Below are 13,351 nucleotides of genomic sequence, written 5' to 3' on the forward strand. Positions count from 1 at the left end.
TAGCTCCTATTGCATCCTAATGTAATTTGTCCTCCCCCAATTCAGTAACTGCTCTCAAGGTCCTGACTTATCTTTATTGACAGCTATCTCAAAACTTAAGGAGTCATGATCACTGTTTCCAAGATGCTGTCCCACTGAAAAGTCAGTCACCTGGCTGAGCTCATTAGCCAATACAAGGTCCAGTATGGCCCCTCCTCTAGTTGGACTAGCCACATACTGTTTCAAGAAACCCTCTTGGATGCACTTAACAAATTCTGCCCCATCTAACCCTAATGCTCTAAGGGTATCCAGTCAGTATTGCAGCAGTTAAAGGCACCCACTATGACAAATTTGTTGTTATTATTTCTTTCCATATTTGCATACTTGTTCCTCAATGTCTCAGTGGCTGTTGGGGGGCACGTTGTATAATCCTATCAGGCTGTACCCATATTGCCTCAGTGGATGAGCCCTCCAATATGTCCTCTCTGAATGCAGGTGTGACACTCTCCTTGATTAGTTATACAAGTTCTCCATCTCTTTTACCTTCCTCTCTAACTCATCCAAAACAACAAAACTTTGGAACATTGTGCAGTCAGTCTGCCCCTCTCTCAACCAAGTCTCTGTAATGGCCACGACATCATAATCCCGTTTACTGATCCAAGGTCTAAGCTCATTTGCCTTACCTATAATACTCCTACTTCTTACTTAACTGGTTTTCAGCACTTAAAGTAATAAAGATTCTTGAATTATTGAGTCATACAGCATGGAAACAGACCCTTTGGTCCATCTAGTCCATGCAAACCATTATTCCAAACTATACTATTCCCACTTCGCTGTGTTTGCCCCATATCCGTCCAAACATTTCCTACTTATGCACTTATATAAATGTCTTTTAAACATTGTAACTGTAGCTGCATCCATCACTTCCTCTGGAAGTTCATTCCACACACAAACCACTCTCTGCATAAAAAATAGCCTTTCATGCCTTTTTAAAATATTTCTCCTCTCACTTTAAAAATATGCCCCCTAGTCTTGAAGTCCCCCACTCTAGGGAAAAGACATCTGCCATTCACCTTATCTATACCCTTCATTATTTATACGTCTCTATAAGGTCACCTCTCAATCTCCTATGCTCCAGTAAAAAAGTCTCAGCCTACCCAGCCTCTTTTATAACTCAAACCCTCCGTTCCCAGCAACATCCTGGTGAATCTGTTCTGAACCCTCTTCAGCTTAATAATATCCTTCCTATAACAGGGTGACCAGAACTGGACAGAGTACAACAGAAGAGGCTTCACCAACATCCTGTGAACGTCAACATATCATCCCAACTCCTATATTCAAAGGTCTGAGCAATGAAGGCAGCATGCTTAAATGCCTTGTTAACCACCTTAATTATATGTGATGCAAACTTCAAAGAATGATGTACCTGAACCCCTAGGTCTACAACACTGTTCTACAACAGTGCCCAAGGCCCTACTATTAATTGTATAAGTGATGTTTTTCTTTGTTTTAACAACATGTAATACCATGTATTTATCTAAATTAAACTCCATATCTGAAAATCTGAAAAATAACCCTCCACCATCACTCTCTGTCTCCTGTCGTTAAGTCAATTTTGTATCCAGTTGGTGAGCTCACCCTGAATCTCATGTGATCTAACTTTACTCATCAGTCTACCACGTGGAACCTTGTCAAAGGCTTTACTAAAATCTAAGTAAATAATGTCTACCACTCTGTCTTTGTCAATCTTCTTGGTTACTTCCTCAAAAAACTCATCAAGCTTGAGAGACACAATTTCCTTTGCCAAAACTATGTTGGCCTTTTCTCTCCAAATGCATATAAATCCTATCTTTCAGAATCACTTCCAACGATTTACCCACCACCAAAGTCAGACTCATAGGTCTACAGTTCCCAGGCTTCTCCTTATATCCCTTCTTAAACAAAAGCACAACACTAGCCACTCTCCAGTCATTCGGCACCTCACAAATATTTCTGAAAGGGCCCCCACAATTTCCTCCCTAACCTCCCACAAAGTCTTGGGATATACTAGATCAGGTCCTGGAAATTTATCCAACTTTATATTTCCTAAGACCTCTTCTGTAATGTGAACTGTTTTCAAAACATCAATGTTTATTTCCCTAAGTTCTTCTACCCTCCCTTTCTTTCTGCACTCTAAAAATTGATGCAAAATATTCACTTACTATCTCTTCCATCTCCTGAGCTTCAACACAAAGATAACCTCTTTAATCTTTCAGGGGCCCTACTATCTCTCTAGTTGTTCTCTTCTCTTAATGTTATTGTAGAATCTCTTTGGATTATCCCTAATCTTATTTGCCAAGGCTATCTCATACCCCCTCTTTGCTTTCCTGATCTCCCTTTTGAGAATGCACCTACACTCTTTATAATGTTCAAGAGATTCATTTGAACCCAGCTGTCTATATCTAATAGATGATTCTTTTTTATTCTTGATTAGAACCTCATTACCTTTATTCATCCATTGTTTCCTAATCCTATCAGCCTTACCTTTCACTCAAACAGGAACATAATGACTCTGAACTCTTGTTATCGCACTTTTGAAAGCCTCCCACTTATCAGGTCTCCCCTTATTTGCGAACAGTTAACGCCAATCAATTTGTAAAGTTCTTGTGAGTGCAAATATGGTAAGCTAGATTGAGTAAAGTGCAGGTAAACCGCTGCTTCACCTGGAAGGTGTGTCTGGTACCTTGGATAGATAGGAGGGAGGAAAGTGAGGACTAGTGGGACCCTATTACTGTTGTGGGAGGAAAGAGAAGGGGTGAGGCCCAAAGTATGGGAGATGGATCGGACGCAGCTGAGGGCCCTGTCAACCAGGTGGTGGGGAATCCTCAACTGAGGAAGAAAGTGGACATTTCTGAGGCTCCCTTCTAGAATCTGGCATCATCAGAGAAGATGCAATGGAGATGGAGAAATTGGAAGAATAGAATAGAATCTTTAAAGGAAGTAGGGTGTGGGAATTAATGGCTTTGTGGTGGATATTAGCACCAGTCTATCCCCTGGAAGGAAACAAGGAGTCAGACATTGACCAGGTGAAGATGAAAGCAGGATGGAAATTAGAAGCAAAAGTAACAAAATTTTCCAATTCCAGATGAGAGCAACACTGATGATGTCATCAATGTACTGGAGAAGAGCTGTCAGTGGGGGCCCAAGTAGACTGGAACTAGAAATTCAGAAACTGACTGATGGTCAATGACGGTCACTAGTCTCATTTCATCTGGTGATCTCCCCACCACTGCTTCCAAGCTCATAGTCCTCCCAACCTCACACAGACTGCTTTTATCTCCTTTCCAAAATTCACAAACAGGACTGCTCTGACAGACCTATTGTTTCCACTTGTTCCTCTTCTCTTCCTACTTGGGACTTAATTTTGTCACCCTTGTCAAACCCCTTCTTCCTTACATCTGCAATTCTTCTGATGCTTTATGTCTATTTCAGTTCATGGGCTCCAGCCGCCTCCTCTTCACTATGGACGTGCAAACCCTTTACACGTCCTTTCCTCATCAGGATGGTCTCAGGGCTTCCACTTTTTCCTGGAAAAAAGGCCTGAACCATCCCTATTTACTACCACCCTTCTCCACCTGCCTGAGCTTGACCTCACTTTGAACAACTTCTCCTTTAACTCCTCTTACTTACTTACTTGGGTCCGAATTATATCTATCTCTTTTCAGGGTACATGGAACATTCCTTGTTTCGTCCCATTCCAGCCCCCATCCACAATTCTTTTTCTGTGACATCTCTAATCCATAATTGGAAAAGTTTATTAATTTCACTTCCAATTTCCATCCTTCACCGGTCCATCTTTGACTCCTCCCTTCACTTCCTCGCCCTATCTGTTTCAATTTCTGGGGATAGGCTGGCCTTGGGAATTTGTCTACTTTCAAGCTTGCTACAACTGCTAACATTTCTGCTGTTTCAATGCTAATTTATTCAACAATATCACAGTCCACTTCCCTGATTTCTGGATTTACATCATCCTTCTGTATGGTGAATACAGATGCAAAGTGCTCATTTAGAACCTCATCTACGTCTTCCAGCTCCACCGTCAGATTGCCTCTTTGATTCCGACTTTTTCTCTGGTTATTTGCTTGCCCCAAATATAGAATGATTTTAGATTTTCTTAACGTTACCTTCTGGTGTTTTTCTCATGTCCCCTTTGTTCTCCTGCTTTCTGTCAGTAACCCTTTGCACTTCCTATACTCCTCTAGGGCACCTGCTGGTTCAAGCCTTTGGTGTGTGCCATGAGCTTCCCTGCCATGAGTTCCCTTTTTCAAGAATCAGGTCAAATACAATAGGATGTGGGGAAGTGAAGAGTAAAATAAACTGGCAGAGTATAAGAATAAAATATTAGTTAACATTAAACAAAACCCACTCGTCTTCAAGAGATAGCAAGAACTGCAGATGGTGGAGTCAGAGATAACAAAGCATGGAGCTGGAGGAACACAGCAGGCCAGGCAGCATCAGAGGAAGAAGGATCCCAACCCAAAACGTCAGCTTTCCTGTTCCTCTGATACCGTCTGGCCTTCTGTGGTCTTCCAGCTCCACACTTTGTTACCACTAGCCTTCAATCAGTGTCTAAATACTGTATTAAATGGTTTATGAAATGGGTGTGGCATATTCAGCACAAGATGGATCATATATGCTTAGGGGTGCAAGGCCAGAACACTTAAAATGAAGAAGGATCACGAAGAACCCGGTGCTCAAGGGGAAAATGAGTACCCAACATAGCTCTAAGGAGGGTGAGCAGCATTAAGGTATACAAGTTAACATCTTTGTTTTTCTTCTATTCTAATAATTACTACAGGAGTAGTAATGGCAGTTAAGTAGAGTGGTATGCTCCTCATGTGAGATGTGGAAAGAAGTCAAATGTCTTGACAACTATGTCTGCAGGAAGTGTGTCCACCTGCAGTTCCTCTCACATCACGTGGGTCAGTTGGAATAGCAATTGGGACCACAGCAGAGCATAAAGGAGGCAGAAAGCTCTAAAGACTGAAGTTCCAGGGATGTTGTCACACCAAAGGTTCAGCCAGATAGCTGGGTGACAGGTAGGCAGTGGAGGAGTCCCCTGTGGCCACTCCCCTCTCAAACAGGTATGCCCCTTTTGGCTACTGCTGGTGGGGGTGTGAAGGTGTGAGGGGTGAGCTACAGCAACAGCTAGATCAGTGACACCATGATTGGTACTGTTGAACAGCAGGGAGGGTCAAAGTGTAGGGCAAACAGTAGCGATAGGGTATCCTATCATTTCTGGTAAAATGGTGGAGGAGTAGGATGCTCCAGCCAGAGCTCCTTCATTTTTCCTGTTCTTTTTTTTTCTCCCTCTCTCTTCCCTTGTCTGGGCTTCAGACACCCAGCCCAGCCTCCGAAGCAGGATTGGCAGTGGGCACAGACACTCATGGCCGGAGCAGGGACACCAGCGACCAGTCACCCAAACAGGGATGCTAGTGACCAGCAGCCTGCTGCTGGAGTGTGGATAGCAGCCCAGTGTGAAGCATGGCAGTAGCCAGCGGTCAGACCACCCTGTGTTGTTCTGCCGCAGAGCGTCTTTGGAGAGCGATTGCGTTGTTTGTCTTTTTAACTTTGCTTCTTGTTTCTTCTGACCTATGGTCATACTGTTTATAGCTGTAATGTAACTTCTTTTCTTCATTTCTTTATTATATAACTAAGGATTTTATCCAGGTACATTTGTACTTAAGATGGCTTCTAAACTTTTCACTATACTCACTTGAGTACATGTGACAAAGCTAATTCAATTAATGATAGTCAAGGGGACGTAGAATCTCAATCACAGCCACAGAAAAGTCTAACATGTGTGTTGCCTCCCTGGTGCCAAAGTCAAGGATGTCTCCAAGCTAGCACAGGATATGCTGAACAGCAACAGTGAGTAGCCAGAGGTTGTGGCCCATACTGGTACTAACGACATAGGCAGAAGACCGTCATAGAATCATAGAGTAATAGAGCATGGAAACAGGCCCTTTGGCCCAAACTGGTCCATGCTGCCCACTCAGCTAGTTCCAATTGCCTGCATTTGGTCCATATTCCTCTAAACCCTTCCCTTGCATGTACCTATCCAAATGTTTTTTAAATGTTGCTATTGTACCTGCCTCCACAACTTTCTCTGGCAGCCCATTCCATATATACACCACTCTCTGCGTGAAGAAGTTGCCCCTCAGGTCCTTCTTAAATCTTTCTCCTCTCACTTTAAACCTATGCCCTCTAGTTTTCGATTCCTCATACCTGGGAAAAAGATCATGTACATTCATCTATCTGTGCCCCTCATGATTTTATACACCTCAATAAGGTCACCTGTTCCTCTCTTACATTCCAAGGAATAAAGTCCTATCCTGGCTAACCTCTCCGTATAACTGAGGCCTTCTAGTCTTGTTAACATCCTCATAAATCTTGTTTCCACACTTTCCGGTTTAACAAGGTCTTTCCTATAACAGGGTGACCAAAACTGTACACAATACTCCAAGTGCGACCTCACGAACGACTTACAAACAACTGTAACATAACATCCCAACTCCTATACTCAATGCCTCGACCAATGAAGGCCAGCAGGCTAAATGCCTTCATCACCCTGTCTACGTGTGATGCTGCTTTCAACGAACTATGTACTTGTACTCCTAGGTCCCTCTGTTCACAACACTCCTCAGGACCTTACCATTTACTGTATAAGTCCTAATTTGATTTGACTTTCAAAAGTGCAACACCTCACACTTATCTGTATTGAATTGCATTTGCCAATCCTCAGCCCACTTCCCCATCTGATCAAGATCCAGTGGGACTGAATATATCATTACACAAAGAGCTAGAGCTCACAATGGACTGAATTGCTGCCCTCTGTGCGGCATATCACTGTATGAATGAGGCAGAACTGCTTTACATCGCGAATGATGAGGGTGGTGGGAAGTGGAGGCAATCAGATTTTAAAAGGAAAGTGGACAGGCACTTGAAGGAAATACACTGGCAAGTCTACAGGAGTAGAGTGGAAGACTGGAACTGACTGGATTGCTCTAGAGTGCTGCAACCTTGAGTCAAATATCCTTACAAACAAAGACTGGAACCATGCTGATTTCATTACCATCTCCTATACCAACCTACTGCAAGAGTTTACAGCTTAAAAATCTAGACTCAACACTATATCCAAGCACACAGTCTTATAGTTACTGAGCAATAATGAGATTCTTTATTGAAAACAAATTGGAAAAAAGAATGGTACAGGTTCATGGTGCAAATTAATTCCCAGCCAGGTTCAGTCAAATGTAATTCTGCAGTTTCTCTCTTGCTCTCTCCGACGGATTTCAAACTGTTTTGAGACATCCTCCACTTTCTTCTGCAGCAACACTGAGAAATAAAAAGATTGCCAGCATTATATTAACATGAGGTTTTGCAAGGGGAATAAGTGGGTGAGCTCTGCAGTACTTGCAGTTGGCCAGCAAATGCAAGTCTAGAATTAATTTTCTTCCCTTACAGCTCCTTAACTAGGAGTCACTGAACAAAAGGATACAAATGACACATACAGACCCCCTCTACCTCACTTTCTTCCTGGAAGACTCTCCGTAAAACTTACCTTTTTCACCAAGCCTTAGCCAGTGTGGAGCTCGGTGTTTTGTTAATACTTCTGTGGAGAACCTTGGAGTTGTTTTATTACAGTAAAAGGTACAATGTAAAGAAAAATTGTTTTAAAAGGGTATCTCCTCAATATTGCAAGGGAGCATGGTCAACTGGAGCTGACACACTAGTCTGGCTGAGTATTGATAACCTTACTGCTAGACAATCCCACGGTCATCAAGGTAATTCTGCTCATTCTTTCCTGAACCATTCAGGACAACTACAACATGATCACCAGCTTGAAACCAACAGATGCTGTTGCTGGTGCCCCATTCACAGCTAACCAGGCACCGGCAACCAGTTACTCAGAGGACACCAGTGATCACAGGGCATCAGGCACCATGACTGTGACTCAGAAAATAATGTATAAAAAAATTTCAAAGATATTCCCCAGAGCTTGTACTGCACTGTCAAATTTGCATGTGCTCTGCAAATAGAACTCCACTTATGGTAGCTTCTGTCCGTTCTGCAATATACAGGAACACATGCATTGAGGGGGAAGCAATGATAATCACTGAGTAGCCCAGGCACTGATTGTCCCCCACCTCATCCAAAGCTGGTGGCATTGAGCAACCAGACATTAGGCTGAGAGCAAGTACATGTAAACGTCTGAAGTCTCTGGACAAGCAAGTAGGATCTAATACTTCAGCTACGTTATGTTGTTGCAATTGGGGAAAAGAATTGTAACTAAATGCAAGTCTTCAGTCTCAAGATAGCTCCAAATTTTCTATAACCAATTAAGTGCTTTCAAAGAGTAGTTATTGTAAGGTAGGAAAGGCAACAGCCAATGTGCGCACAGTAAGCTCTCAGACGTAGCAACACACTGGGGAGCAGCAATTGAATTTTACTGATGTTAATACCGTGACCAGAACATTGTGAGTTTTAAGGTACTTATGGAATTGCTGTTATCCTATCTCGGGTGAAGGTGTTAAACTTGGTGGGGGGTGGGAAGAGAAGGTCAACTACAACAATATTAGGCAGGAACTGGTGAATTTTGATTGGGGGCAGCTGTTTCAGGGTAAATACACATCAGACACGTGCGAGTATTTCAACCTGTAGTTGAAAAGAGTTCAGGAGTGGCACGTTCCTGTGAGAATAAAGGATAGGTATGGCAAGTTAGTGAACCTTGGATGATCAGAGACATTATGACTTTGGTCAAAAAAGAAAAAGGAAGCATACGTATGGTCTAGGAAGATGGGAACTGATGTAGCTCTTGGAGTATATAAGGAAAGCGGGGAAGAACTTTAGAAGGGCTAAAAAGGGGGCATGAAAAGTCATTAGCAAATGGGATTAAGGAGAGTCCCAAGGCTTTTTATATTTATATATAAAGCAAGAGGGTAGCCAGGGAAAGGCTTAGCCCACTCAAGGACAAAAGGAGAGAATCTATGTGTGGAGCTAGAGGAGGTACAAGGTCCTGAAAGAATACTTTGTGTCTGTATTCACCAAAGACAAGGAATTGGTGGAGGATGATCTCAGGGAAGGGAATGTTGAATTTCTAAGCCAAGTTGCTATTAAGAAGGATGAGGAGCTGTGCTTCTCACAAAGTATTAAAGATAGATAATTCCCCGGGTCCTGCTTGGATCTATCCCAGAACGTTGAGAGCGGCAAAAGAACAAATTCCTGGGTATCTTCTTTGGCGACAGGTGAGGTCCCACAGGGCTGGAGAACAGCCTGTTTAAGGGTAGCAGGGATAATCCAGGAAATTACAGGCCTGTAAACCTCACGTCAGTAATAGGGAAATTAGTGGAAAAGATTCTCAGGGACAAGATCTATTTGCATTTAGAAGCAAATGGACTTATTTGCAATAGACAGCATGACTTTATGCAGGGGAGGTCATGCTTCACCAACCTGAGAGTTTTTCGAGGAGGTGACGAATATGACTGACAAGGGAAAAGCAGTTTGTTGTCTGCAAGGGCTTCAATAAAGCCTTTGACAAGGTCCGTCATGGCAGACTGGAACAAAAGGTGAAGTCACATGGTATCAGGGTGAGCTGGCAAGATGGATACAGAACTGTTCTGAGGAAGGGTCACCGGACCCGAAACGTTAACTCTGTTTTTTCCTTCACAGATGCTGCCAGACCTGCTGAGCTTTTCCAGCAACTTTGTTTTTGTTCTGGATACAGAACTGGCTTAGTCACAGGAAACAGAGGGTAGCGGTGGAATGAATGAAGGGTTGTGACTGGTGGTGTTCCACAGAGATCAGTGGGGAACCTCTGCTTTCGTGGTCTATATAAATGATTTGGAGGAAAGCATGGCTGGTCTAATTAGTAAGTATGCGATGTTACGAACATCGGTGGAGTTGCAGATAGTGAAGAGGATTGTCAGAGGATACAGCAGGATATAGATCAGTTGGAGGCATGGGCAGAACAATGACAGATAGAGTTTAATCTTGACAAATGTGAGGTGACACATTTTGGAAGGTCAAGCACGGTGGAAAATTATACAGTGAATGGCAGGACCCTTCAGAGTATTGATACGCAGAGGGATCTGGGTGTGCAGGTCCACAGATCACTGATGGTGGCAGCGCAGGTAGATAAGGTAGTAAACAAAAAAAGGCTTATGACACGCTTGCCTTCATAGGAAGGGTCATTGAGTACAAGGACAGGCAAGTTATGCTGTAGCTCTACAGAACTTCAGTTAGGTCACACTTGGAATACTGCATACTGTTCTAGTCACCACACCACCAGAAGGATGTGAATGCTTTGGAGGGGGTACAGAAAGGTTTACCAGGGAGTTGCCTGGAATGGGGAATTTTAGCTATGAAGAAAGGTTGGATAGACTGGGATAGCAAGAACTGCAGATGCTGGAGTCAGAGATAACAAAGTGTGCAGCTAGAAGAACACAGCTGGCCAGGCAGCATCACAGGAACAGGAAAGCTGGCGTTTTGGGTTGAGACCCTTCTTCAGAAATGGGGAGGGGGAGGGGAGCTCAGAAATAAATAAAGGAGCGGTGGGGCTGGGGAAGGTAGGTGGGATGGTGATAGGCAAGTGCATGTAGGCAGTGGTTGGGATTGGTCAGTGAGGTGGGAGTGGCGGATAGGTGGGAGAGAAGATGGACAGGTTGTGTCAGGTCAAGGAGGCAGGGAAGAGGAGGAGGTTGGTCATGGGATGAGGAGATTTTGAAACTGGTACAATCCATGTTTAGGCCATTGGGTTGTAGGTTCTTAAGGTGAAATATGAGGTGCTGCTCCTCCAGTTTGCGGGTGGCGTCATTGTGACACTGGAGGAGGCCCAGGATGGATATGTCACCCACTTCGTACAAACTAAGAGGGTGGCCGCATGGGTCCAAGCTATGCCTGCCTCTTCGTAGGATACGTGGAACAGTACCTCTTCTGCTGCTACACTGGCACTATCCGCCACCTCTTCCTCCGCTACATTGATGACTGTATCGGTGCTGCCTCGTGTTCCCACGAGGAGCTTGAACAGTTCATCAACCTGGACCATCTCCGAACCTCCCTCTCCTTCCTGGACCCCACTCTTTTTCCATCTCTGATGACTGCCTCGTAACCGACATCTATTTCAAGCCCACCGACTACCTTGACCACACCTCCGCTCACCCAACTTCCTGCAAGAATGTGATCACCTACTCCTAATTCCTCCACCTCCGCCACATCTGCTCCCAAGAGGGGGCATTCCACTCCTGCACATCCCAATGTCCTCCTATTTCAAATCCTGTAACTTCCCCTCTTCGGTGATTGAAAATGCTCTCAAGCACATCTCTTGCGTTTTCCACCCCTCTGCCTCGCCCCAACAAAAACAATAACAAATAAAGACACAATCCCCCTTGTCCTCACATCTCTCCCCACCAACCTCTGCATCTAACATTTTCTCTGCCACTTCCACCACCTATAATCCAACCCCACACCCAAAGATATATTTCCCTCCCCACCCCTATCTGCCTTTCGTAGGGACCACTTTCTCCATGACTCCCTTGTCCGTTCCACACTCCCGACTAACCCCACCACCCTCAGCATCTTTCCCTGCAACAGCAGGAAGTGCTACACCTGCCCCTACACCTCACCCCTCACCCCTCACCTCCATTCAAAGCACAAAACGAACCTTCCATATCAGACAGGGGTTCACCTGCACATCCATCAACTTGGTCTACTGTATCCATTGTACCCGATGTGGCCTCCTCTACATCGGTGAGGCCAAGTGGAGACTCACTCCCTGGGTGACATGTCCATCTTGGGCCTCCTCCAGTGTCACAATGACGTCACCCGCAAACTGGAGGAGCAGCACCTCATATTCTGTCTCGGGAGCCTACAGCCCGATGGCGTAAACATGGATTTTACCAGTTTCAAAATCTCCTCCCCCTGGCCTCATCCCATGACTAACCCTTCCTCTCATCCCTGCGTCCTTGACCTGACACAACCTGTCCATCTTCTCTCCCACCTACCCGTCACTCCAACCCACTGACCAATCCCAACCACTGCCTACATGCACTCACCTATCACCATATCACCTAACCTCCCCAGCCCCAGCCCCAGCCCTCCTCTTTCTATTTATTTCTGAGTTTCCCTTCCCATTTCCGAAGGAGGGTCCCGACCTGAAACGTCAGCTTTCCTGTTCCTCTGATGCTGCCTGGCCTGCTGTGTTCTTCTAGCTCCACACTTGGATAGCCTGGGTTTGCCTGCACTGGAACGTAAGAGGTTCCAAGGCAAGGGTGGCGACTGCCCAGAATGCACTGCCAGAGGTGATGGTGGAAGCAGACAAAATAGCAGCATTCAAGAAGCACCATGAAGACATGAATAGGAAGGGAACAGAAGGATACAGATCCTGTAAGTGACAACAGTTTTAGAATGGAAGGGCAAAATGTGTCAGCACAAGCTTGGAGGACTGAAGGGCCTGCTTCTGTGCTGTATTGTTCTTTGATGTTGCTGGAGTGGTAAACATTGGGCAAGAGACTATCAGAGCTCCCTGCTCTTCAAAATAGCACTTTGGGAAATGTTACACCCAGGAAAACCAGAGTCTGTTTAAAATCTCATGCATCACACCACTTCCCCCAAGTACCATACTAGACTACCAGTTTCAATATGCTGAAATTTCTGGACTAGGATTTGTACCCATAAGCTAATCAAATGTTATCCAGTAGGCACCAATGTTAATACTCAATTTTAATAGGGACCTTCACAAGTAATACCTGGAAGGAGAAAATTTTTAAAAGTAGTTAGCAAGAAAAACAGAGGGAAGCAGCCACAGCACATCTAGCTCTGAGGATACACCATCTCTAACATTCAGGCAACCTCCAGCGTTCAAGTATCCTATCTTTAAAATACAGCCTAAGGAAGCTGTCATGAGTACCTGAACTCTGGTCAATCCATTGTAGAGAATCCATGTGGGCATTGAGAATCTTGCAAATTTGTTGCAACTGCAAGGGAAGAGGTGACAGGAAAAGCAATTTAATGACTGATTTAAAATTATAACCCAGAGAATTTCTGTAGTCAGCTCTCCATACTTAAAACCACATTATTTTGAACAGTAAAAACAAAAAATGCTGAAGTTTGTAGCAGGTCAGGTAGCATCCATGGAGAGGAAGCAAGCTCAAGTTGAGTCTAGATGACTCTTCAGAGCTGAAGTGTGGAGGGGACAGCATTTATGCAATAGTGGAAGGGGGGGTGGTGAAGAGGGTGTTTGGAGTGCTGGGGGAGAAAGGATGTTGATAGTTCAGATTAAGTGTTCAGAATGTGAGAATTTAGGACTATATTCACTGACATTTAGGTGAATATG

General features: G+C 44.3%; 1 protein-coding gene across 3 annotated transcripts in view; it reads right to left on the minus strand.

Moving 5' to 3' along the window:
• Positions 1–7,175: 7,175 nt before the first annotated feature.
• nup62l (nucleoporin 62 like) overlaps positions 7,176–13,351 on the minus strand; it is a 47,368-nt gene continuing 41,192 nt past the window's right edge. For all 3 annotated transcript variants that reach the window (XM_048605100.1, XM_048605102.1, XM_048605101.1), the window contains exons 12-13: positions 12,926–12,992; positions 7,176–7,356 (exon numbers count right to left, since the gene is read on the minus strand). In XM_048605100.1, coding sequence (XP_048461057.1) covers positions 7,265–7,356; positions 12,926–12,992 — 159 coding nt within the window. In that variant the 3' untranslated portion in view covers positions 7,176–7,264. The remainder of the gene's footprint in view (positions 7,357–12,925; positions 12,993–13,351) is intronic.

The sequence above is a fragment of the Rhincodon typus genome, chromosome 14, assembly GCF_021869965.1.
Source record: "Rhincodon typus isolate 14 chromosome 14, sRhiTyp1.1, whole genome shotgun sequence".
NCBI lineage: Eukaryota > Metazoa > Chordata > Chondrichthyes > Orectolobiformes > Rhincodontidae > Rhincodon > Rhincodon typus.